At 38.4% G+C, this 25,678-nt stretch overlaps 1 protein-coding gene across 1 annotated transcript; it reads left to right on the top strand.

Annotated features, from left to right (window-relative positions):
• On the top strand, positions 23,316–24,658 carry LOC107647106. Its single transcript, XM_016351230.1, has 4 exons — positions 23,316–23,483; positions 23,717–23,863; positions 23,951–24,170; positions 24,627–24,658. Exons 1-4 carry the CDS (start codon positions 23,316–23,318, stop codon positions 24,656–24,658), a joined length of 567 nt encoding a protein of 188 aa, XP_016206716.1.

The raw sequence follows: 25,678 nt of genomic DNA, 5'->3' as shown, positions 1-25,678 counted from the left end.
CTACTGCTGGAGCCATCATCGATGTGCAAAAAGGGGAACTACTCTTGAGGTTGCATGAAGAGAAAATGGTCTTCAATGTCTTCAAAGCAATGAGTTACCCCAAGGAATCCATAGAAGAATGCATGCTGGTAGACACCATGGAACAAATAGTTCAAGAAGTCTTGGAAGAAGAACAATGTGGAGAAACCATTGAGCTGGAACAAGTACCAGATGGAGAATCACCACAAGCAACCATGAGAAACTCAATCATGCCAACCATTACAAGCAACAAAGATGCAAAGCCACCAAAACTAGAACTGAAAGCATTACCACCCAGCTTGAAGTATGCATATCTGGATGCTAACAACACCCAACCAGTGATCATAAATTCAAGTCTGAGTAAGGAACAAGAAGAGGAGTGATGAGCGGATAATTTATACGCTTTTTGGCATTGTTTTTAGTATGTTTTTAGTATATTTTAGTTAGTTTTTATTATGTTTTTATTAGTTTTTAAATAAAAATCACATTTCTGGACTTTACTATGAGTTTGTGTATTTTTCTGTGATTTCAGGTATTTTCTGGCTGAAATTGAGGGACCTGAGCAAAAATCTGATTCAGAGGCTGAAAAAGGACTGCAGATGCTGTTGGATTCTGACCTCCCTGCACTCGAAGTAGATTTTCTGGAGCTGCAAAAGCCCAATTGGCGCGCTCTCAATTGCGTTGAAAAGTAGACATCCTGGGCTTTCCAGAAATATATAATAGTCCATACTTTGCCCAAGATTTGATGGCCCAAATCGGCGTTCCAAGTCAGCTTAAGAATTTTGGCGTCAAAACGCTAGAACTGGCACAAAAGCTGGAGTTAAACGCCCAAACTGGCACAAAAGCTGGCATTTAACTCCAAGAAAAGTCTCTACACATGGAAGCTTCAATGCTCAGCCCAAGCACACACCAAGTGGGCCCGAAAGAAGATTTCTGCATTAATTACTTATTTCTGTAAACCTAGGCTACTAGTTCTCTATAAATAGGACCTTTTACTATTGTATTAAAAACATATTTGAGAAGTCTTATGCTATCTTAGACGCTTTTGGAGGCTGGCCTCACGGCAATGCCTAGACCTTGTTCTTATGTATTTTCAACGGTGGAGTTTCTACACACCATAGATTAAGGTGTGGAGCTCTGCTGTTCTTCATGAATTAATGCATAGTACTATTATTTTTCTATTCAAATCAAGTCTATTTCTTCTCCAAGATATTCATTCACACCCAAGAACATGATGAATGTGATGATTATGTGACACTCATCACCATTCTCACCTATGAACGCGTGACTAACAACCACTTCCGTTCTACATGCAAACAAGCTTGAATGTGCATCTCTTGGATTTCTAATCGAAGATTAGAACCTTTGTGGTATAGGCTAGAATTATTGGCGGCCATTCCTGAGATCCGGAATGTCTAAACCTTGTCTGTAGTATTCTTAGTAGGATCTGGGAAGGGATGACTATGACGAGCTTCGAAATTGTGAGTGTTGGGCATGTGACAGACGCAAAAGGATCAATGGATCCTATTCCAACATGATCGAGAACCGACATATGATTAGCCGTGCGGTGACAGCATGCATAGAACATTTTCACTGAGAGGACGGGAAGTAGACATTGACAACGGTGATGCCCAACATAAAGCTTGCCATGGAAAAGAGTATGAATGATTGGAAGAAGGCAATAAGAAAGCAGAGGTTCAGGAGGAACAAAGCATCTTCATATGCTTATTTGAAATTCTTACCAATGAATTACATAAGTATCTCTATCTCTATCTTTATTTTATGTTTTATTTATCTTTAATTATCAATCCTCCATACCCATTTGAATCTGCCTGACTGAGATTTACAAGATGACCATAGCTTGCTTCAAGCCGACAGTCTCCGTGGGATCGACCCTTACTCACGTAAGGTATTACTTGGACGACCTAGTGCACTTGCTGGTTAGTTGTGCGGAATTGTGACAAAGTGTGATTCACGTTTGAGAGCTCCAAGTCTTTGGCGCCATTGTTGATGATCACAATTTCGTGCACCAAGGAGCTCATCCAAGTGCTGAGACAACACAAGGATGCCATAGGCTGGACACATGCAGATTTAAAAGGGATCAGTCCTTCAATGTGTATGCATAAGATCTTGCTTGAAGAAGATGCCAAACCTTCAAGACAACAACAAAGGAGGCTGAACCCAACTATAAATGAAGTGGTTCAGAAAGAAGTGTTGAGACTATGGTAAGTAGGGGTGATCTACCCTATCTCAGACAGCCCTTGGGTAAGCCCGGTGCAAGTAGTCCCTAAGAATGGAGGGATCACTGTTGTGACAAATGAGAAGAATGAATTGATACCCACAAGAACAGTGACCGGATGGCGTATGTGCATTGACTACCAGAAACTTAATGAAGCCACCCGGAAGGACCACTTTCCCTTACCTTTCATGGACCAGATGCTTGAAAGAATGGCAGGACATGAGTACTATTGCTTCCTAGATGGGTATTCAGGCTACAATCAAATTGTTGTAGACCCCAAGGATCAGTAAAAACTTCATTTACTTGTCCATATGGTGTCTTTGCTTATAGGAGAATGCCCTTTGGATTGTATAATGCACCTGCAACATTCCAAAGGTGCATGCTCTCCATTTTTTCAGACATGACTGAGAAGTTCATAGAAGTATTCATGGATGACTTCTCTGTATTTGAGAACTCATATTCTGATTGCCTATAGCATTTTGCTCTTGTGCTAAAAAGGTATCAAGAAACTAACCTAGTTTTAAACTGGGCTAAGTGCCATTTTATGGTGACTGAAGGGGTGGTCTTGGTCACAAGATTTCAAAAGATGGCATAGAAGTGGACAAGGCAAAAGTGGAAGTAATTGAAAATTACCTCCACCTTGCAATGTCAAAGCAATCAGAAGCTTTTTGGGACACGCGGGGTTCTATAGGAGATTTATCAAAGATTTTTCAAAAATTGCAAAACCCCTTAGCAACCTACTTGTCTCAAATACTCCCTTTATTTTTGATAGAGAGTTCATGATAGCCTTTGATGAACTTAAGAAGAAACTCTCCTCTGCACCTATTATAGCACCACCAAGCTGGGATCTTCCCTTTGAACTAATGTGTGATGCATCTGATTTTGCTGTTGGTGCTGTTCTGGGACAGAGGAAAGACAAGCTAGTACATGTTGTTTACTATGCTAGCAAGGTTCTCAATGAGAATCAAAGGAACTATACAACCACGGAGAAAGAGCTTTTAGCCATAGTTTTTACTTTTGACAAGTTTAGATCATATCTTATTGGCTCAAAAGTAATTGTGTTCACTGATCATACAGCACTCAAATACTTGCTTACCAAACAAGAATCTAAGCCCAGACTAATAAGGTGGATCTTGTTGCTCCAAGAATTTGATATTGAGATTAAAGATAGGAGCGGAGCAGAGAACAAGGTAGCTGACCACCTCTTAAGGATCCCACAAGAAGAAAAGATGCAGCAAGTAGCAGTCAATGAAAGCTTTCCTGATGAACAATTGATGATGATTCGAGTAGCCCCTTAGTTTGCATACATAGCCAACTTCAAGGCTATTGGGGAGCTACCAACCAACATCAATAGGCACATAAGGAGGAAGCTAATCAAGGATGTCAAACACTACATCTGGGATGATCCTTATTTGTTCAAAAAGTGTGCTGATGGAATCCTAAGAAGGTGTATACCCCATGAGGAAGGGCAAGAAGTATTATGACAGTGCCATGGATCTGCATATGGAGGTCATTTCAGTAAAGAAAGGACAGCAGCAAAAGTGCTTCAATCTGGATTTTATTGGCCAACAATGTTTAAGGATGCCAAGGAAATGGTGTCAAGATGTGATGAATGCCAAAGAGCTGGTAATCAAACCAAGAGAAATGAGATGCCACAACAATTCATACTAGAGTTGGAACTATTTGATGTATGGGGGATTGATTTCATGGACCCTTTCCAACCTCCTACTCAAATAGCTACATATTGGTGGCTATTGATTATGTCTCAAGATGGGTGGAAGCCATAGCTACTGCAACAAATGACAACAAGGTTGTGATAAGCTTCTTGAGAAGGAATATCTTCAGCAGATTTGGAGTGCCCATAGCTCTAATTAGTGATGGAGGGACACACTTCTGCAACAAACAACTCGAAACACTCCTTCTCAGATATGAAGTGAAGCACAAAGTTACAACTCCATACCACCCACATTCTAATGGGCAAGCTGAAATCTCCAACAGAGAGCTAAAAAGAATCCTTGAAAAAACTGTTGGAAGCTCAAGAAAGGATTGGTCTAAGAAGCTGGATGATGCACTATGGGCCTACAGGACAACCTATAAGACTCCCATTGGGATGTCTCCATACCAACTGGTATATGGCAAGGCTTGTCACTTGCCAGTTGAACTTGAACATAGAGCCTTTTGGGCTCTAAAGATGTTAAACTATGATGAGCAAGCTACTGGAGAAAAGAGATTAATGCAACTCAATGAGCTGGAAGAGTTTAGGAATCAAGCATATGAGAATGCAAAAATCTACAAAGAGAACACAAAAAGGTGGCATGACCAAAAGATAGCAAGAAGGGAGTTCACTGAAGGACAGAAAGTGTTACTCCACAACTCAAGACTCAAGTTCTTCCCTGGAAAACTGAAGTCTAGATGGTTAGGACCTTTCACCATACTCAAGGTGTTATCATATGGTCATGTGGAGCTCATGGAGGACAAGACTCAGAGAACTTTTACTGTCAATGGCCATAGACTCAAACACTACTTGGGAGGCTCCTTAGAGGAGCAGGGAGTAAGCTACAAGCTCAGCTGAAGATGAAGGAATGTCAAGCTAATGACAATAAAGAAGCGCTAGTTGGGAGGCACCCCAACACTTTATCCTTTTTGATTTAGTTACTTTTCTTAGAAGTAGTTTAAAAAAAAATTCGTTGCATTAGGTAGTTTAATTTTCAGTCTCTCATTTATCTTACATTACATATTAGGATTAGTTTACAATTGCATATTAGAATGTTTGATTTTAGCTTTGGTAGCTAGATTTTCTTTACATTTTTTCTATTCCGGAATTGTAACTTGATGAAGGCATTGATCATGATGAGTGATTGGGCTGAGGACTAGCTAAAGTGCTAAGTTTGGTGTGGCCTCTCACAAACTTAATCTAGGCTTACAGACAATTTATATCTTGATTTGAAGAGTAAGTCCAAAGATTAAGTTTGGTGTGGCCACCACCAAGAATCAGCTAGCAGCCCAAGTCACCCAATTTGAAAGCACTTAATGCTTTGGGTAAAAATATAAATGTGGTTTAATGAGTTCAGAGGAATTAGAATCAAAAGAAAAATGAAAAGATTGATGTTATTCCACTCTTATGAACACATTAAATACACAATGATAAAACCTATTTATTATGATGCCAAAGAATTAAGTTTGGTGTCCCAAAGGACACCCATCAGTTGCAATCCAATTCACTCTTGATGAGAAAGAATGTAAAAGGATTCTTTTTGTCATTACTAATGGGGTCAGTTTCATTTCAGGAGAGAAGATGGGCCCACATGGTAAACAACTCACAAAGCAAGGAAGTCAAAGTGTACTTACACTTTGGAACTCAACACACACAGAAGACACAGTGAGAAAAGAGTTGGCGCCTCTTCCCACGCTAGGCGCCACTCCCGAAGTGGGAAAACATTTACCCTTTTCATTTCCCACCCTTCCCACCACAACATTCACCCATTATAAAAACCTCACTTCACCATCTCCTATTCCACTTCAAACAACCCTAATCACACACGAAGAGCATATGGCCCTCACCTTCCTTCCCACGCTAGGTGCCACTCCCCAAGTGGGAAAACATTTAACCCTTTTATTTCCCACCCTTCCCACCACAACATTCACCCATTATAAAAGCCTCACTTCCCTATCTCCTATCCCACTTCAACAACCCCCAATCACATACGAAGAACATACACCCCTCACCTTCCTTTCTCTTTTCATCTTTTACCATCTCTTCCCCTACCTTCTTTCTTCTTTTTCTTGATTGGGACAATCAAGTCCTAAGTTTGGTGTTGGAGCAAAACCTTGTTTTGCTTGTTCTTTCTTGCAACTCCATTTCACTTTCAAACACACTCTCTCAAACTCATGGCACAACCAAAAAGTTCAACCTCAAAGAAAAAAAAGTCAAGGAACCAACCTCTGGATCCTCAAGCTCCTTCAATGACTACAAGTTCCTCTCCGTATTCAACCAAAACCAATTCTATGGTTGGGTGAGTGAGAGGGAGATCATTCCAGAAGTTGGGTTCCAATTAGAGAGGAACGAGCACATTGAAATCAACATTGAGATCAACAATAGAGGTTGGTCACTTCTATGCAACCAACCAAGGAAAGTGGTAGAGAGCTTGGTGAGGGAATTTTATGCCAACGCAGTGCCTCAATCAGGGCAATAATATGGCTACATTAGCTATGTAAGGGGGAAGTCCATTGACTACATTCCCTCTAGCATATAAAGGATGCTAATGGTGAAGAGGACAAGCTCCACTCGGAGCTATGAAGAAAGAATGAAACAGCAAGACCCTGGGTTCGATGAGATCCTAAATGAGATTTGTGTGATGCATGTGTGTTAGATCAATGACAAGGATGGGGTACCTAATCAATTGAGGAGAAGAGATTTGAGCTCCCAAGCTAGAGGGTGGCTAGAATTTGTGAGGAGGTCCCTAATCCCCACATCCAATACTTCAGAGGTGACCAAAAAGAGAGCTGTACTCATCTACAGCATCATGAAAGGAGAGAACATCAACGTGGGGGAGATGATTGCCAATAACATCAACAAAGTGCTGAAAAGCACCAGTGACAACACAAGGTTGGCATTCTCCAGCATCATACAGAGGCTATGTGATGAGGCTGGAGTTGAAAAGATCATTGATGAAGTGCTTGTGAAGCAAGACAAGTTCATAACTGCCAAAAAGATGGCTAAGGTAGTGGCTGTTCACCCACTCCACAGGGCCAGAGAACGAAGAGCTCATGCCCATGAACAACAACAACAACAACAACAAGAGGAGGCAGAAGAGCAACCTCAATTCCTGGCACTTCAACCACCACCACAATATCAATATCAGCAATTTCCAGAGGGATTCAATTGGGAGCAATTGCAAGGAGATGTACACCAAATGAAGGGAGATCTACACCACTTGAGGGAAGATGTCAATCAACTAAAGGAAACTCAACAACAACAATGGAGCCAAGTCAACCAAAACATTCAACAACTCCAAGGGAATTGGGAGCACATGAGGAAGGAGTAGCAAGAACAATTTGACTGGGGAGAGGTGCGAAGTGCACTGGACAAAATAGCAGAGCAAGGCAAATGGCAACAGAGAAACTTGGCTGAATTCAGACATCTCTATAATGCCAGAACCATATTCAGGAGGCAGTATGACATCAACACACAAGCGAAGCTGAATCACTTGTGTAACACCGTAGCCGCTCTAAACCCAAGATACCCAACCTTCATGCAAGGAATGGAAGAGCTAAGTGCAAGACAAGAGAAAATCCTAGCCAAACATAAGGAGGATGAAAGAAATTATATGAGAAGGGAAGGATTTTGGAAACCCAAGGATGCCAAAGCACAAGAAGGTTCCTCCAAGCCAGATGAAGGTGGCTCTTCCCCCTCCAAGAAGAAGGACAAAGGGAAGGGGCCAATGAACTAAAGATGAAGCTGCCCAAGGTTGTTGAGTCCCATGGTTGACACCTTCCAACTTCTGAAACCTTGTTTAAGTTTTTTTTTGCTTTATTTACTTTTTGAATAAATAATCATGCTAGGATAGTTTATGCTTTATGCTTAGTTTTAAATTCCTATTTGAAGTCTTTATGAGTTCTTCTTTTTCAAGAAAGAAAATGCCATGTATTTCAAGTCTTCATTCCAACATAAATAAAAGTAGAGTTTGTCCCCATAAGAGTCATTGTGAGTTGTGCAAAAACAATGAGAGACCAAGGCCAAGATGGATTATCAAACAAACTAAGAAACAAGAAACTAAGTGTAGAACCTTGGATGAACTAAAAAGAAAATGAGTCATGAAAAAGCAACTAGTCCTAGAAGGAATAACCAGGGAAGGCCAAAGGGTGTTCCTTGAATATCCATAGAACCAAGAGGTAGTAGGCAATAAAGACCCAAGGCTCTGAGCATCAACTACTGGGATAGAAAAAGAAACATTAAAAAGCTCAAAGAGAATTAAAGATCTTAGTAGATGCTTGTGGTGAAGATGTGTCAAGAAGACACCTGGGCAAGTAAATTCTTAGAGGTGTCTCAACACCTAGTACCCTAAAACCAACTGGTTTGGGAGTGCTAATTGAAAGCTTAAATAAAGGGTTGTCTTGAGACAAAACACTTAGAGTCGTGGTCAAGAAAGCAAAACAACCCTTACTACTTCAAGGTGACAATCAATAGAAAGGACCCCTAAAGCCTACACCTGAAAGAACCCTCAAGGATCCAAGAGCTTCCCATAACATTAAAATATTCATACATGTGTTGAACACTTAGTCTTACTCTTAGTTGTATTGCAATCACTCAAAGCCAAGGCCTCAAGTTATAAAGGTTTACTCACATTAATTTGCTTGGGATAAGCAAAACTTAAGTTTGGTGTTGTGATGACTTGCATCATTTACCCTTCTTTCTTACATAAAGAAGACCATAAAAGAGCATAAATCTCATTTGATCAGTACAATTCATGCAATATTTGATGAATATTATGGTACACCACTTTGAGATGAGTTGTGCTGAATTTTAGGTGAGAAAAGCATCAAAAATTGGGTGGAAGACAAACAAGAAGCTGGGTGTGTGAAAATGGCGTGACACTTGAAGTAAACACCACAAAAATGCACTGGCGTGGCACACCAGGAGCAGGGCGTGGCATGCAAGTACTAAAGTCCAGAGAAGAGATTCAAAGCATGCATATAGGCGTGGCACGCTAGAGACTGGGCGTGGCACGCTAATACAAAATTCCAGAGAGCTACAATGGAGGACACAAAAGGGGCGTGGCACGCCAAGCTGGGCGTGGCACGCCTGACCCATCAATTACTATGGGCGTGCCACTTGAGCAAAGGGGCGTGGCAAAGGGGCGTGGCACGCCAACTCTCCACCCCAAGAAGAACCTTCACTATGGCGTGCCACTTGGTATCGAAGGCGTGGCACGCCAGCCCAAAGAAGTCACTTGGGCGTGCCACTTGAGAACCCAAGCGTGGCACGCCAAGCTTAAAGAGTTCACAAGATCATGGGCGTGCCACTTGAGCAGCATGGCGTGGCACACTGGTACAACAATCCAGAGAAGGGGCTGAAGGCAATTGAAGACTGGGCGTGCCACTTGAGCAACTAGGCGTGGCACGCCAATGCACAAAGGACCAAAAGCAAGGACGGGGCGTGCCACTTGGTATCGAAGGCGTGGCACGCCAACCTTGGCATTTCACTATGGCATGCCACTTGAAGACTGAGGCGTGGCACGCAAACCACTGGAACCAAGACAAGATCATGGGCGTGGCACGCCAGCCTCTAGGTGTGGCACGCTGGTTTAAGTTTCCAGAGAGAATGAAGGAGGTCAATTACATGGGGCGTGCCACTTGGTATCGAAGGCGTGGCACGCCATTCACTATTCTTCATTTAGGCATGCCACTTGAGCAACCAGACGTGGCACGCCAGTGTCATTCAAAAGAAAAGCAACGGGGCGTGCCACTTGAGCTCGTGGCGTGGCACGCCAAACAGAGGAACCACTCACTCACAAAAGGGGCATGGCACTCCAGACCCTGGGCGTGCCACGCTAGTTCAACTTTCCAGAGAAGCCTAGCCAAGCACAAAGCAAGGGCGTGGCACGCTAGACCTTGGGCGTGGCACGCCAGTACAAGTTTCCAGAGGCAAAGAGAAGTGAGAAAGGCAAAGGGCATGCCACTTGAGTTCGAAGGCGTGGCACGCCAAGGTTGAGAGAGGGACGAACGTGCCACTTGAAGGAGTAAGCGTGGCACGCCAAGCTAGAAATGAAGGGCACGTGACACGCCAGAGAAGCGCCAGCCACACGCCAGCTAAGAAGTCATGCTTATTGAGTGTTTTCTTTTCCCTCCAAAATGTAATTTTGCTTGAAATCCCTTCTCACACTAGAGTAAAATCTGGGTTTTGGTGTTTGGATATGTGACATATAATCCTCCCTCTACTTGGACCTATGATGGTGTGTGGTATAATCAGGGACCAAGCATATCTCTCTTCATGAGCAATTAGACCAAGGAATTGGCTATTCATCAAGATCTGAGAGATTGAGTCACCAAGGGATTGGGGCTCAATCAATCATGATTGCCAAGAGGTCAATGAGTAGCATGATTGAAGAGGATATAAGCTATATTTGATCCAAAAAGACAACATCTCCCAATCTCAATGAATTTTCCCATTCTTATCTATCCATTTCTTTACTGCTTATTTTTACATTCAGCAATTCCCCATTCCCATTTACATTCAAGTCATTTATGATTCTGCACTTTAGCCATTTATATTTCTGCACTTTATTACCTTTCTTTATATTCTAGTCATTTACATTTATGTTTACAATTCTGCACTCTACAATCCTATTGATCTGCTTGACTAATTCATCAATTGATTAAAACTGCTCAAATTTGCCAATCTCTGTGGATACGATCCCACTCCACTGTGGGTTATTACTTGACGATAATTTTGGTGCACTTGCCAAAAGGACTAATTCACCAATTTTGAATGGGGTGTGAATTCCAGTCATCAGCTACCATCTGTCCTCTCAGTGAAAATGGTCCAGCTATGGGTTTCGTAGGGCTAAGCATCTGTCGGTTCTCATTAGTGTTGGAATAAGATCCATTGATCCTTTAGCACACTCTCACCGCACCCAACATTTGTGAGTTTGAAGCTCGTCACAGTCATCCTTTCCCGGATCCTACTCGGAATACCACAGACAAGGTTTAGACTTTTCGGATCTCAAGAATGCTGCCAATTGATTCTAGCTTATACCACGAAGACTCTAATCTCACAGATTTGAATGCTCTGTTGTCAGGAGAGGCAATCAAACTCGTACACCAGGAACCAAAGAGATACACACTCAATCTAAGGTAGAACGAAAGTGGTTGTCAGGCACGCGTTCATAGGTTGAGAATGGTGATGAGTGTCACAGATCATCACATTCATCATGTTGAAGTACGAGTGAATATCTTAGAATAGAAACAAGCGTGATTGAATGGAAAACAGTAGTAATTGCATTAATCCATCGAGACACAGCAGAGCTCCTCACCCCCAACCATGGAGTTTAGAGACTCATGCTGTAGAAGATACAAAATTCAGATGTAAAAATGTCATGATGTTCAAAATAAATCTCTAAAAGTAGTTTTTATACTCAACTAGTAACCTAGGTTTGCAGAAAATGAGTAAGCTAAGATAGATAGTGTAGAAATCCACTTCTGGGGCCCACTTGGTGTGTGTTTGGGCTGAGCACTGAAGCTTTCACGTGCATAGGCTATTCCTGGCGTTGAACTCCAGCTTTTGTGCCAGTTTGGGCGTTTAACTCCAACTTTTATGCCAGTTCTGACGTTTAACGCTAGAAAAGGGTAAGGATCTGGCATTTAAACGCCAGTTTGCGCTACCAAATCTCGGCCAAGTATGGACTATTATATATTGCTGGAAAGCCCAGAATGTCTACTTTCCAACGCAATTGAGAACGCGCCAATTAGGTTTCTATAGCTCCAAAAAATCCATTCCGAGTGTAGGAGGGTCAGAATCCAACAGCATCTGCAGTCCTTTTTCAGCCTCTGAATCAGATTTTTGCTCAGGTCCCTCAATTTCAGCCAGAATTTATCTAAAATTATAGAAAAACACACAAATTCATAGTAAAGTCCAGAAATGTGATTTTTGAATAAAAAACTAATAAAAATATAATAAAAAGTGACTAAAATATACTAAAAACTATGTAAAAATAATGTCAAAAATGGTATAAATTATCCGCTCATCAGTTGCTCCCAATGGCTTTGTGGAGGAAAGTGTATCCCTTGAGGCATCTCAGGGATTTCTTGATGAGGAATTTCCTCATGCTCTTGTTGAGGTCCATGAGCGGGCTCTCTTGTTTGCTCCATCTTCTTTTTAGTGATGGGCTTGTCCTCTTCAATGATGATGTCTTCCTCTATGACAATTCCGGCTGAATTGCATAGGTGACAGATGAGATGAGGAAAGGCTAACCTTGCCAAAGTGGAGGGCTTGTCAGCCACCTTGTATAGTTCTAGAGGTATGATCTCATGAACTTCCACTTCCTCTCCAATCATGATACTATGGATCATGATAGCCCGATCCACAGTTACTTCAGACTGGTTGCTAGTAGGAATGATAGAGCGTTGGATGAACTCCAACCATCCTTTAGCCACGGGTTTGAGGTCAGGCCTTCTCAATTGAACCGGCTTGCCTTTTGAGTCATTCTTCCATTGTGCTCCTTCCACACAAATGTCTGTGAGGACTTGGTCCAACCTTTTATCAAAGTTGACCTTTCTAGTGAAAGGATGAGGATCTCCTTGCATCATTGGCAAGTTGAATGCCAACCTCGCGGTTTTTGGACTGAAATCCAAGTATTTTCCTCGAACCATTGTGAGCCAATTCTTTGGGTTTGGGTTCATACTTTGATTATGGTTCTTAGTGATCCATGCATTAGCATAGAATTCTTGAACCATTAAGATTCCGACTTGTTAGATGGGGTTGGTGAGAGCTTCCCAACCTCTTCTCCGAACCTCACGTCGGATCTCCAGATATTCACTCTTTTTGAGCATGAAGGGGACCTCGGGGATCACCCTTTTCTTGGCCACAACTTTATAGAAGTGGTCTTAATGGACCTTTGAGATGAATCTTTCCATTTCTCATGACTCGGATGTGGAAGCAATTGTCTTCCCTTTCCTCTTTCTAGAGGTTTCTCTGGCCTTAGGTGCCATTAATGGTTATGGAAAAACAAAAAGCAGAGCTTTTTCCCACACCAAACTTAAAAGGTTTGCTCGTCCTCGAGCAAAAGAAAAAAGAAAGGAGGAGAAGAAGAAGAAATGGAGGAGATAGAGGGGTGTTTTGAATTCGGCCAAGGGGGGTTTAAGTGTTTATAATGTGTGAAATTGAAGGTGGTAAGGAGGGGTATTTATAGGGTAAGAGAGAGAGGGAATTCATATAAGAAGGGGTTGGGTTTGGGAGGAAAATATTTTGAATTTGAATAGTAAGGTAGGTGGGGTTTTATGATGGGTTTTTTGGAGAATAGTGGATGAATGTGAGTGGTGAAGAGATTATGGGGAAGAGAGTAGGACTTGATAGGTGAATGGTGTTTGGGGAATAGGTATTGATGTGATTGGTCAAGGGTATTTAGGGAAGAGTGTTATGAAAAGATGTGAAGAGGAGAGAGAGTGAGTTGGGGTAGGTGGGGATCCTATAGGGTCCACAGATCCTGAGGTGTCAAGGAATTCTGGTCCATGCACCTTTCTGGCGTTTAAACGCCCCTGGACAGCCCTTTCTGGCATTTAAACGCCAGGCTGATGCCCCTTTCTGGCATTTAACACCAGCCAGACACCCTTTTCTGGCGTTAAACGCCAGTCTGTCTTCTAATTCTGGCATTTAATGCCCAGAATGCTGCCAGACTGGGCGTTAAACGCCCATTCTGCTATCCTTACTGGCGTTTAAACGCCAGTAAGCCTGTCCTCTAAGGTGTGCTATTTTTGATGTTGTTTTTTATTCCGCTTTAATTCTGCAACTACTTTCGTGACTCCACATGATCATCAACCTAAAGAAAACATAAACTAACAGTGGAAAATGAAATGAAAAAGTAAGTAATATAGATAAATAAGATTGGGTTGCCTCCCAATAAGCGCTTCTTTACTGTCAATAGCTTGACAGTAAGCTCTTACAGAGCTTCACAGATACTCAGAGCATGATTGTGGCCTCCCAACACCAAACTTAGATTTTGAATGTGGCAGCTTTTCTTGATTCTGTATGGAGAGAATTGAATGAAGCTTTTCATGCTTTACAGAAGAAGATCCTTGAGCCTTAAACACAAGGTAGTCCTCATTCAATTGAAGGACTAACTCTACTCTGTCCACATCAATCACAGCCCTTGCTATGGCTAGGAAGGGTCTTCCAAGGATGATGGATTCATCCTCATCCTTCCCAGTGTCTAGGATTATGAAGTCAGCAGGGATGTAAAGGCCTTCAACCTTCATTAAGACATCCTCTACAAGTCCATAAGCTTGTTTCATTGATTTGTCTGCCATCTCTAGCGAGATTCTTGCAGCTTGTACCTCAAGGATCCCTAAGTGGAATCTCTATGGTCTCTGTATGAGCCTCAGATTCCTTTGGTTCCTCATTAGGGAACTCCTTAGTGGTCAGTAGATGTCTATTGAGGTCTTCCTCACTGTAAATCACTGTCTCTTCCTCCTCTATAAGTTCGATCACTTTGGATATATTGATGGCCTTGTACTCTCTCTTTGGATTCTCTTCTGTATTGCTTGGGAGAGTACTATAAGGGATTTCAGTAACTCTTTTACTCAGCTGACCCACTTGTGCCTCCAAATTTCTGATGGAGGACCTTGTTTCAGTCATGAAACTGAGAGTGGTCTTAGATAGATTAGAGACTATGATTGCTAAGTCAGAGAGGCTCTGCTTAGAATTCTCTATCTGTTGCTGAGAAGATGATGGAAAAGGCTTGCTATTGCCAAACCTATTTCTCCCACCATTATTATTATTGAAGCCTTGTTGAGGCTTCTGTTGATCCTTCCATGAGAAATTTGGATGACTTCTTCATGAAGGATTATAGGTGTTTCCATGAGATTCTCCCATGTAATTCACCTCTTCCATTGCAGGATTCTCAGGGTCATAAGCTTCTCCTTCAGAGGAAGCTTCTTTAGTACTGCCGGATGCAGCTTGCATTCCAGTCAGATTCTGAGAAATCATATTGACTTGCTGAGTCAATATTTTATTCTGAGCCAATATGGCATTCAGAGTATCAATCTCAAGAACTCCTTTCTTCTGAGTCATCCCATTATTCATAGGATTTCTTTCAGAAGTATACATGAACTGGTTATTTGTAACCATTTCAATCAGTTCCTGGGCTTCTGCAGGTGTTTTCTTCAAATGAATAGATCCACCAGCAGAGTGGTCCAATGACATCTTGGACAATTCAGACAGACCATCATAGAATATACCTAAGATGCTCCATTCTGAAAGCATGTTAGATGGACACCTTCTGATCAATTGCTTGTATCTTTCCCAAGCTTCATAGAGGGACTCACCTTCCTTCTGTCTGAAAGTTTGGACTTCCACTCTAAGCTTGCTCATCTTTTGAGGTGGAAAGAATTTAGCCAAGAAAGCATTAACCAACTTTTCCCAAGAGTTCAGGCTTTTTCTAGGTTGCGAGTCCAACCATATCCTAGTTCTGTCTCTTACAGCAAAGGAGAAAAGCGTAAGTCTGTAGACCTCAGGATCAACCCTATTGGTCTTAACAGTGTCACAGATTTGTAAGAATTCAGCTAAGAACTGATGAGGATCTTCCAATGGAAGTCCATGAAACTTGCAATTCTGCTGCATTAGAGAAACTAATTGAGGCTTAAGCTCAAAGTTGTTTGCTCCAATTGTAGGAATTGAGATGCTTCTTCCATAGAAGTTGGAAGTTGGTGCAATAAAGTCACCAAGCATCTTTCTTGTATCTCCAGCATTGTTCTCAGGTTCGGCTGCCATGTCTGCCTTTTTTTCGAAGTTTGCTGTAAGGTCCTCTTCGGAGTGTTATGCTTTAGCTTCTCTTAGCTTCCTCTTCAAAGTCCTTTCAGGTTCAGGATCAGCTTCAACAAGAATGTCTTTATTCCTGTTCCTGCTCATATGAAAAAGAGGAGAACAAAGAGAGAAGAGGAACCCTCTATGTCACAGTATAGATATTCCTTTATGTGTCAGAGAAAAAGAAGAATAGAAGAATGAGGTAGATAGAGAATAAGAAGAATTCAAACACAGAGAGAGGGAGAGGGTTCGAATTATTAGATGAGTAAAAGAGAAATGTTAGTAAATAAATAAAATAAATAGAAAGAGATGAGAGAGAAAGTATTCGAATTTTAAGAAGAGGGAAAAGAAAAATATTTTTATTTTTATTTAATTAATTAAGTTAGTTTCGAAAATTTGAAAAAGAAATACAAGAAAATTAAAAACTAAAACAATTAGTTAATTAAAAAGATTTTTGAAAAAGTGGTTAGTGATTTTTGAAAATTAGAAGTGGAAAAGTAGTTAGGTGGTTTTGAAAAAGATAAGAAATAGTAAACTTTTTAAAATTAAAACAAACAAGTCAAGTAGTTAGTTGAAAAAGATTTGAAAATAAATTTTGAAAAGATAAGAAGTTAGAAAAAGATTTTGAAATTAAAATTTTAAAAAGATATGATTGAAATTTATTTTGAAAAAGAATTGAAAAAGAAATTAAAAAGATTTGATTTTTAAAATTAAAGTTGATAACTTGACTAACAAGAAACTAAAAGATATGATTCTAGAATTTAAGGATTGAACCTTTCTTAACAAGAAAGTAACAAACTTGAAATTTTTGAATCAAAACATTAATTGTTAGCAAGGATTTTCGAAAATATGAAATAAAATTAAGAAAAAGATTTTGAAAAATTAGTTTTAAAATTTTCGAAAATATTAAAAGAAAAATGAAAAAGATTTTGAAAAATTTTAAGAATGAAATTCGAAAATCATAAAAAAAATGAAAAAGGATTGATTTTGAAAAAGATTTGACAAGATAAACTTTTTCAGTATGATTTGATTATGTTTTAACTAACTCCCAACTATTATTTTTTTTCAAATTTGTTTTTCATTCCTTTTTTGTGTATAGGTAACTAATTTATTTTTGTATAAAGTTTGACCAGTGGTGTAAGTTCTTTGGATTCAACATTAATTGAAGATCTATTGAAAATGATCGACAAAAATAATATTGTTGCCAAATCTTTTTGGATGGCTAAACAGTTCTATCAGCAACATCCTGATGAATCTTTTTTCATTTGGTTATTTAGACATCGAACTACAGACCCTCGAGTGTATAGTAAACCCACAGTTGCTGAAATTACTGGTCTTATTGTTGGTGGCTTCGATGGCTCAGATACTGGACGCGATATCATTGTTCATTCTAAGAATGTATAGTTATAGCATATTCATGAGACACATACTTGCTATTGGCCATTGCAATATCCTTTATTGTTCCCATATGGTAAAGATGGATAGCAAGAAGATATACTATACCGTCACGTTAGAAGTAGAGAAAACATACCCACAAGACAAAGAGTTTCTCTTCGAAAATTTATTTGCTTCCGAATTCAAGAATGAAATGCTGAGTTTGGGACAATACTTAAATCTAGAAGGCTATTTCAACAATTTATTGTTGATTCTTTTAGCATGGTAGAGTCACAATGACTTTTGTATATTAGATTGACCAGAAAAATATAAGATCTCATATATTGCAAGGAGTTGAAGAGGCCATGAAATGAGGAGATATTAATGCATCGTCCATTGCAACTAGGATTGTGTTGCCGTCTTCTTTTATTGGGGGAAGAAGATATATGTTGACTAATTGTTAGGATGCTATGTCTATTTGCAAACAATATGGATACCCTAGTCTATTTATTACTATAACATGCAATTCAAGTTGGTTGGAGTTTCAAAGATACACTAAACGGACTCATTCTTATATCTGATCGACCCGATCTTGCATGAAAATTGTTTGAATTGAAAATTCAATCTTTGAAAACTGATTTGAAAGATGGTGTTTTCTTTGAACCTATGAATGCAGGTAATTTTTATGGATTTTTTTGTTGCTTATCTAATAATGAATTATATTTAAAATTAGATTTTTCTTTTATTCAAGAATGTATATAATTGAATTTCAGAAAAGAGGCTTGCCACATGCTCATATATTGGTTTAGCTTCAAAATGCAAGTAGGATGCAAACAATTGAAATCATGGATGAGATATATCAGCTGAGTTACCAGATCCAACGAGATTTCTAAAGCTGTATAGCATTGTTACCAAATATATGATTCATGGTCCTTGTGGTAATTTAAAACCTTCTTCTCCTTGCATGAGAAATGGTGGTTGTTCTTTTTATCCCAAAATATTTGTTGACTCGACAAATTTTGATAAGGATGGTTATCCAATATATAGAAGGCATAATATGGGGATTACATACACAATAAATGGTGTGGATGTGGATAATCGGTTTGTTGCTCCTTATAATCCAATGCTCCTAATGAAATATCGAGCTCATATCAATTTGGAGTTTTGTAACAAGTCAAATGTCATCAAATATTTGTTTAAATATATAAACAACGGCCCAGATCGTGTTATTGCAACAATTAGAAATGTACAAACTCAGGAACATGGTGTTCAAAATATTGATGAGATTAAGCAATTCTATGATTGTTGTAACACCCTAATTAGCCTAAGCCTTATCTCGCGTCATAAAGCAAAGGTTAATCAGAGGTTATGACAATTCTAAGCTCATACATATAATATATAGAAGAATAATATAATATCTAGAAGCCCGATAAAAAATATAGCTCAAATATTGGATTTGAAAAGCGCAAACCGTATTAACGATCTACTAGTTTAAGGCATAAGAAACAGATAAGATATAACAAAATATAAGTATATAATATCATAGGAAACTAGCGTCGACTCGCGGAGTTTAAGCCGGCTAGCCATATACAAGTATACATAACTATACAGAAAACTGACAGTTTGAAACAGCTTATACAAGTTTTTTTCTCATAAAACAAGCCTCTAGGCTAAGACAAAATACAAAAGAGAGATGTATAAACAAGATAAACCAAAAAGACTCCAAAAGACTCCAAGATCCTCCGCTTCTATCACCATCCCAAAACAACTCACCGAGGTGGGTTGCGACCTGCATCTGAAAAATACAACAAAGATATGGTATGAGAACCGGAGGTTCTCAGTATGGTAACAGTGCCTAGTGATGTAGGATATAAGACCCCGGGACGCCAAAGGCAATCCTAAGCTCCATATCCATCACAGGATTCAAACTTAAAGCATTCTAAAACAATTAAGCATAATATAAACCTTATTATAAATAAACCGGGTAATCTATCTTAAGGGATTTCTATTCTAACCAAACACCGCTGTCCCACAGCCTTCACCAACCTATCCTCCATGCGATCCCATCGCCACCGCCTTTCGAACCTCCTCAATCCCAGTAGAAAACACAATTAATAACAATGCAAGTAATTCACAAGTAAAAGCATACAACGCAAGTAGATCAGGTAAGCAAATAGGCATGTTATTCAATTAGGCATACAATTACAAGTCGGCAAAGCAAACAAACAGATAGAAAATGCATATGATGAATGCCTGCCCTACTGGCTGTGATATCACATTGTCGGTTCAACTGCCAACCCGACACATCTCCATGGAGTCGTCGCCCTTCGGATTTCTCATATGGGAACCCCCGAGATATAGTGCCCGGATCACTGTCCAGGTACCGGCGCCTGCTCGCCTATAGATCCGAAGGGATGCGAACAAGATACTCTTGCCACAAACCTCACATCTCAATGCAAGCAGGACGAACCACCGCCCTTACGCCGCCGCCGCTACCTCGACAGGCGGGATCCAACCCCATCCCTGCCAGGCGCATAGCGTCTCATAATCTTAGTACAAATCAGTACTTCAGTGGTTTTTCAGAAAACATTTTCAATATACAGAGATCCATCGTCTCAATCCGAGTCCTCGACTCATCTCAACCACTGTCCATTCATAACTCAATTTCCAATGTCAAAAGTTCATCATTCCTTATCTCAAATATCAATCATCCTCCACCCAACGTCAAATCATTCTCAACACACCAGAAACCTAGGCCTCCGTTTTCTAATTTATCATAAAACCATGCTCTAGAACCCTTAAGTTATATCCCATGTTCTAATACTCAAAGTTAAGCCCAAAACTCTTAAAATGGTGTTTTAGAAGTTTACAACCTTGTTGGGAAGGTAGAATAGTTGAAAAAAAGGAAAAATTTAAGAAACAGGACGTGTGCGGCCGCACAGGGGTGTGTGTGTGCGCACGCCCAGGAGATTTTAAAATGTGTGCGTACGCATAGAGGTGTGTGTACGCACAGGTGACATAATTTTTAAAATCCATTCCATCGCACAACCTGTGCCAGCACCCCAACAGATTGACCTTCCCGACGTGTGCGTCCGCATAAGCCTGTGCGTCCGCACAGGTTGACATTCTTCCTTAGATATGTGCGCGCAAAAGCTGTGCTAGCGCTGCAAACAGAACGCACTTCCCTACCTGTGCGTGCATGCGTCCGCACAGGTCAAAATTTTTGTAGGGTGTGCGCTCGCACATATCAGAAATCATGAAATTCTGCAACTTTGCAGAATTTCAGATTTTTAACACCAACTTTGAATGATCATAACTCCCTCCACAAAATTCCAATTTTCACAAGCTTTATATTGATTTAAAGGGTTTTCAAAAATCTTTAAAGTCTAAACAAATTCCAATCAGTTTAGAAAATCGAGGCAAAAGTTATGATCGAGCAAAGTTCACCAAAAATCCAATTTTACCAAACTTCACCATTTACACAATTTCTTACCATACATATTCTAAATCATACCAAACCACTTAAAGTCATTCCAAGATCCATTTTTCACCAAAAACTGCCCTCTTGGGTCACAAGCCACAATTTATACCAATTTCTCATCATACTTCATTAATTTCAACATCAATATCATCATATTACAATTATCAATAGCTTTCCACCAACACACTCACCATTCATCATTATATCAACATCAATTTTCTATCATCAAGCTCATTCACGCTTAGCCATAAACAAAAATAGTCATTCACCCCAATTTATCATACATCATAATCTCAATATCATTATTTCTCAACATAACCATATTAATTCAACATATAACATCAATCAACCATCATCCACAACCACATAAATTCAACCCTATCCTATGGGTCACTAGCCTAAGTGTCCATAAATATTATATACTACATAGAGAAAACCGAAACCATACCTTGGCCGATTCTCAATATGCACCAAAACCCCAAAATGAGCATAAGCAAGCTTTCAACCACAAGCAAGCCTCCAATTCCACTCCAACAAGCTCCAACAATATCCAATAATTCACAACTTCAAGATATAATACATAATTTACAATAATTCAACCTAGGGTTCATCAAATCTACAAAATCACAAGGGAGTTTATTTTCTCACCTTACTCAAAGTTGATTAGGATAAAACCCACTAAGTACCCGGTGCTAGATTGTACCTAATTAATCAAAATCACAAGAACCACTCATTCACCATAGCAAAAAACCGAATCTGTTATAGAATGAAGAACTGGGCAAGAAATTGGAAGTTTCTTACCACTTTGTTCGGATGAAATCGAAGAGCTCGACGAGAGCTTTGCGTGGCAACTGATGGCACGCGAATTGGAGCTCCGGAGAGTGAGATATGGCTCCAAGAAGAAGATGATGAATAGTGAACTTTTGGAACCCTACCTCTCTTCTTTCTTTTCACGTTGCTGCTGGTGGTGTGGTGTTAAAGTGGCTGAAATGGCCACTTAATGGACTTATATAGTGTTGGGCATGGGCCCAACTTGGGCCCGGTCCAACCCGTTAGCGTTTTTAGTCCGTTTGGCCCAACTTTGGGCCAAACCGTTACAATTAACGCCCAGTTTTGACTTCTAATATTTTTCTAAGGTTTTTGACTATTTTAAATTTTTCTCGCACAGTACCGGACAGACTTCAACCGGTTCAACCGGTTTAACTACTGGTTCGCAGTTTTTCACGGTTTTTCGTAGAAAATACATTTTCTAACTCAGAAAAAGCCACTGAGTCCAGAAATCATATTTAAATCCCTTAATTCTCACTATAATTATTTGGAACTTAATTTGGACAAATTTAATTACTTAATTAACCGGTTAATTAGTTGCGGTTCTTACAATTGTCGATATCTAGCACCTTGTGAATCTGCTTGGAAATTATTTGCATTTGATATTCATCACAAATGGTCATCTGTTCAATGGTTGATATTCCATTTTCTCGGAAGACAGAATCTAATATTTACTAATGAGGATAAGATTCCAAAAATTATTGAGAAGAACAAGTATAAGAATACAATGTTTACTGCTAGGATGCGAGCCATTGTTAAGTTCCCGTATGGTATCATTTGTTCTATTCTAAATATCCAAATCAATTTGTTTACTTGCATGATACTCAGGAATGGATTCTAAGACAGAGAGGATTCTCAACTGGAAGGCTAACTTTTATCCATTATGGTTTGGATGAGATATTTTATTTGCGTCTGTTGCTCAATATTTAGAGGGGTTGTAAAAGTTTTGAAAGAATTCGTACTCTTATGGTGTTCTATATGATTCTTTCAAGGCTACTTATAATGCTCTTGGTTTATTGAGTGATGATCGGGAGTTCATTAATGCTATTAAGAAAATTGCAAAATTGTCTTCTGGTTTTCAATTCCGTAAGTTGTTTATTACATTGTTTGCATCTAATTCAATGAATAAACCTGAATTGGTTTGGGAAGACACTTGGAGACTATTAGGTGATGACATTTTATATTATCGAAGATGCGAGTTGTAATTGCCAGATATTTTTCAAACTCCTGTTTGATTATTTATTATTGATTAAATTTATGTGTAGATGATTATATCATGATATGTTTAGTTTTTATTTGTAATTTATGTGTTTTTTTTCACTTATTTCTTAGAGCTCATGATCACAAGAGAACTTGAAATTCTTTATTTGACTGAAATTAAAAAATTATTGCAAATGAACGGCAAAATCTTGAAAGATTTTTTCCAAATGCTTTTTCCTAATCAAGAGTTGGTTTCTCATTTTTCAAATTCTATGATTATGAATGAGTTGGATTATGATGTACATCAACTACGGGAGGAATTTGAATAAATTGGCAGATGAACAAAAACTCATTTACTAGAAAATAATTGACAAAGTTACAATAAAGGAGCTAGGTTCTTTTTTGTTTATGGATTTGGTGGTACTAAAATTTTTTTTGTGTGGAAATTGTTGTCTTCTCGTATTCATTCAGAAAGAAAAATTGTTTTAAATGTTGCTTCTAGTGGTATTGCATCTCTATTACTGCCTGGTAGGAGGACTACACACTCATTGTTTTGCATTCTAATCAAGTTAAATGAGGAATCTGTGTAATATTAAGAAAGATAGTCAACGAGTAGAACTCATCTGTCGTGTTCTCTAATAATATGGGATGAGGCACCCATGACGAATAAGTTGGCACTTGAAGCCTTTGATAGAACTTTCTGTGATTTAATGAGTTCGAATGTGCCTTCGGCTCATGATATTCCCTTTGATGGGAAAGTTATTGTGTTTGGTGGTGATTTTAGACAAGTGTTACCAGTTATTCCTAAAGGAACTTGTGCTGAAATAGTTATGACTTCAATTAATTCGTCAATTCTTTGAAACATTGTAAGGTAATATGGTTGACAAAAAATCTTCGATTGCAAAAAAATTTCTTCATGTCAAATTTGGATGAATTAAAAGAATTCTTTGATTGAATTTTAAAGATTGGTGAAAGTTCTTGTGGGGTTCAAAAAGAGGATGAAATTATTGTTGATATTCTAAGTGATTTAGTTATTTCTTCGACTGAGAATCCTATTTAGGATATTGTTTCAGCTATATATTCGGATATTGATGATAACCATGGTAATGCTTTGTATTTTCAAGAACGTGCTATACTTGCTCCTACTGTTGATATTGTGCAACAGATAAATGATTTTGTTGTTGATACTCTTTCTGGGTTAGAAAAGGTTTATTTGAGTTATGACTCTATTTATAGAAGTAATTGTCAAGATGGAATTGAAACTGATTGGTTGACAACTGAATTTTTCAATCAGATTACATGTTCAAGGATACCAAAACATGTTCTTAAATTGAAGAAAGGTGCTCCTATTATTTTGCTAAAGAACATAGATCAGGCAAATGAATTATGTAATGGAATTCGACTCATTGTTCAAGATCTTGGAGATAATATTATTGGTACTGAAATTGTGTCTGGAAGTAACATTGGTGACAAAGTTTTTATTCCTCGGAAGAATTCAGTACCCAGTGATCCTGGTACTCCTTTTAAATTTCAGCGCAGGCAGTTTTCAATTAGTCTTTGTTTTACAATAACTATTAATAAGAGTCAAGGACAAACTTTATCTTTAGTTGGTATTTATCTTCGACGAGCAATTTTTTCTCATGGACAATTATATGTTGCGATATTTAAAGTGACAACAAGATCAGGATTGAAGATATTATTGTATAATGAAGATGATAATTATTGGAACTCCACATCTAATATTTATAAAAAAGTTTTTTAAAAAATATAATTTGGTAAGTGAATTATTCAATAGCATTCTTTGTTTAGTATATTTTTTCCATACCCTTATATATCCTACTTTTCCCTAATTCCTATTGTCTTCTGTGTTTAGGTTCGTTTTGTTTCATATGCCCTAAATTCTATATTCAGCTATCGTTCAGAAGAAGCACCGTGGGTCTACTAACTGAGTGTTCTTTATTGATATGCAGGTCTAACATTGTTGACAATAGATTTGAATTAGGGTGCTATTGATGATGATGACTATCTTATTAGAGAGAAATAAAATATGTATTTAAAGAGTTTTACTGTTATTATTTTAGTTTGGTTGTATTTGTTTAATGTCTATTTTAAGACATAAAAATTGTTACTAATGTAAAAAATAATAATCTGATAAAATTAAAAAACTTTAGCTTATGTTGTGAATAGAAAATTTCGATCTGTGCGTTGCACGGGTCTTCTGCTAGTAACTATATATTTAAAGTCGAATTAGTCTCTAAATGTATTCAAATAGAATAATATGTTCAATTTTAAAAATTTTAAGAATGAAAATAATATACATAGATATTTTTAGCGACTAATTTAATTATAAAAACAATTATAACATGTTAGATGATATGTGACATGCATGTTAGGTATTATTGACATAATATGTCAACTAACCATTTTGTGATACGTGATATTATTATATCATATTATTATATCATTGATACTTAATGTAACACATCGTTATTTATATGATGAAAAGATCGATTTGATTTATGTTTTATTTTTTAAAAACTAATATAATTAATTAAATTTTTTAAANAATTTACGTTTTATTTTTTAAAGACTAATATAATTAATTAAATTTTTTAAATTTAATTTAAAAAATAAATAATATTTCAGGATGAATTTGATAATTAACCCTCGTAAATATACACCAATATATATAGCCATGATCAATTTTATGCCTTACAAATTGAAATAGTAGTTTGTGATATCAAACTTTCGTGCAAAATAAAACATGTGATGTGAACTAGTGCAAACAAATTATTATCGTGTTGCGTCATAGAACACCGTATCAATGCCATCTTTCATCTTTCAGTTACAAATGATTATACAAAAATAGCACAATAATATTATTGAATGTTCTCTCTCCAGATCTTTGATATTTTAAAATGAACAAATCTGATCGAAGTTGATGACCTATCAACCCTCTCTTGATATGAAAGGTCATCAATAAATAATATGGAATGATAGATATTGAAAACAACAATTACAT

The sequence above is a fragment of the Arachis ipaensis genome, chromosome B06 (genome assembly GCF_000816755.2).
Source record: "Arachis ipaensis cultivar K30076 chromosome B06, Araip1.1, whole genome shotgun sequence".
NCBI lineage: Eukaryota > Viridiplantae > Streptophyta > Magnoliopsida > Fabales > Fabaceae > Arachis > Arachis ipaensis.
Note: the sequence above shows the minus strand (reverse complement) of the source record. Positions and strands in the feature narration are given on the sequence as shown.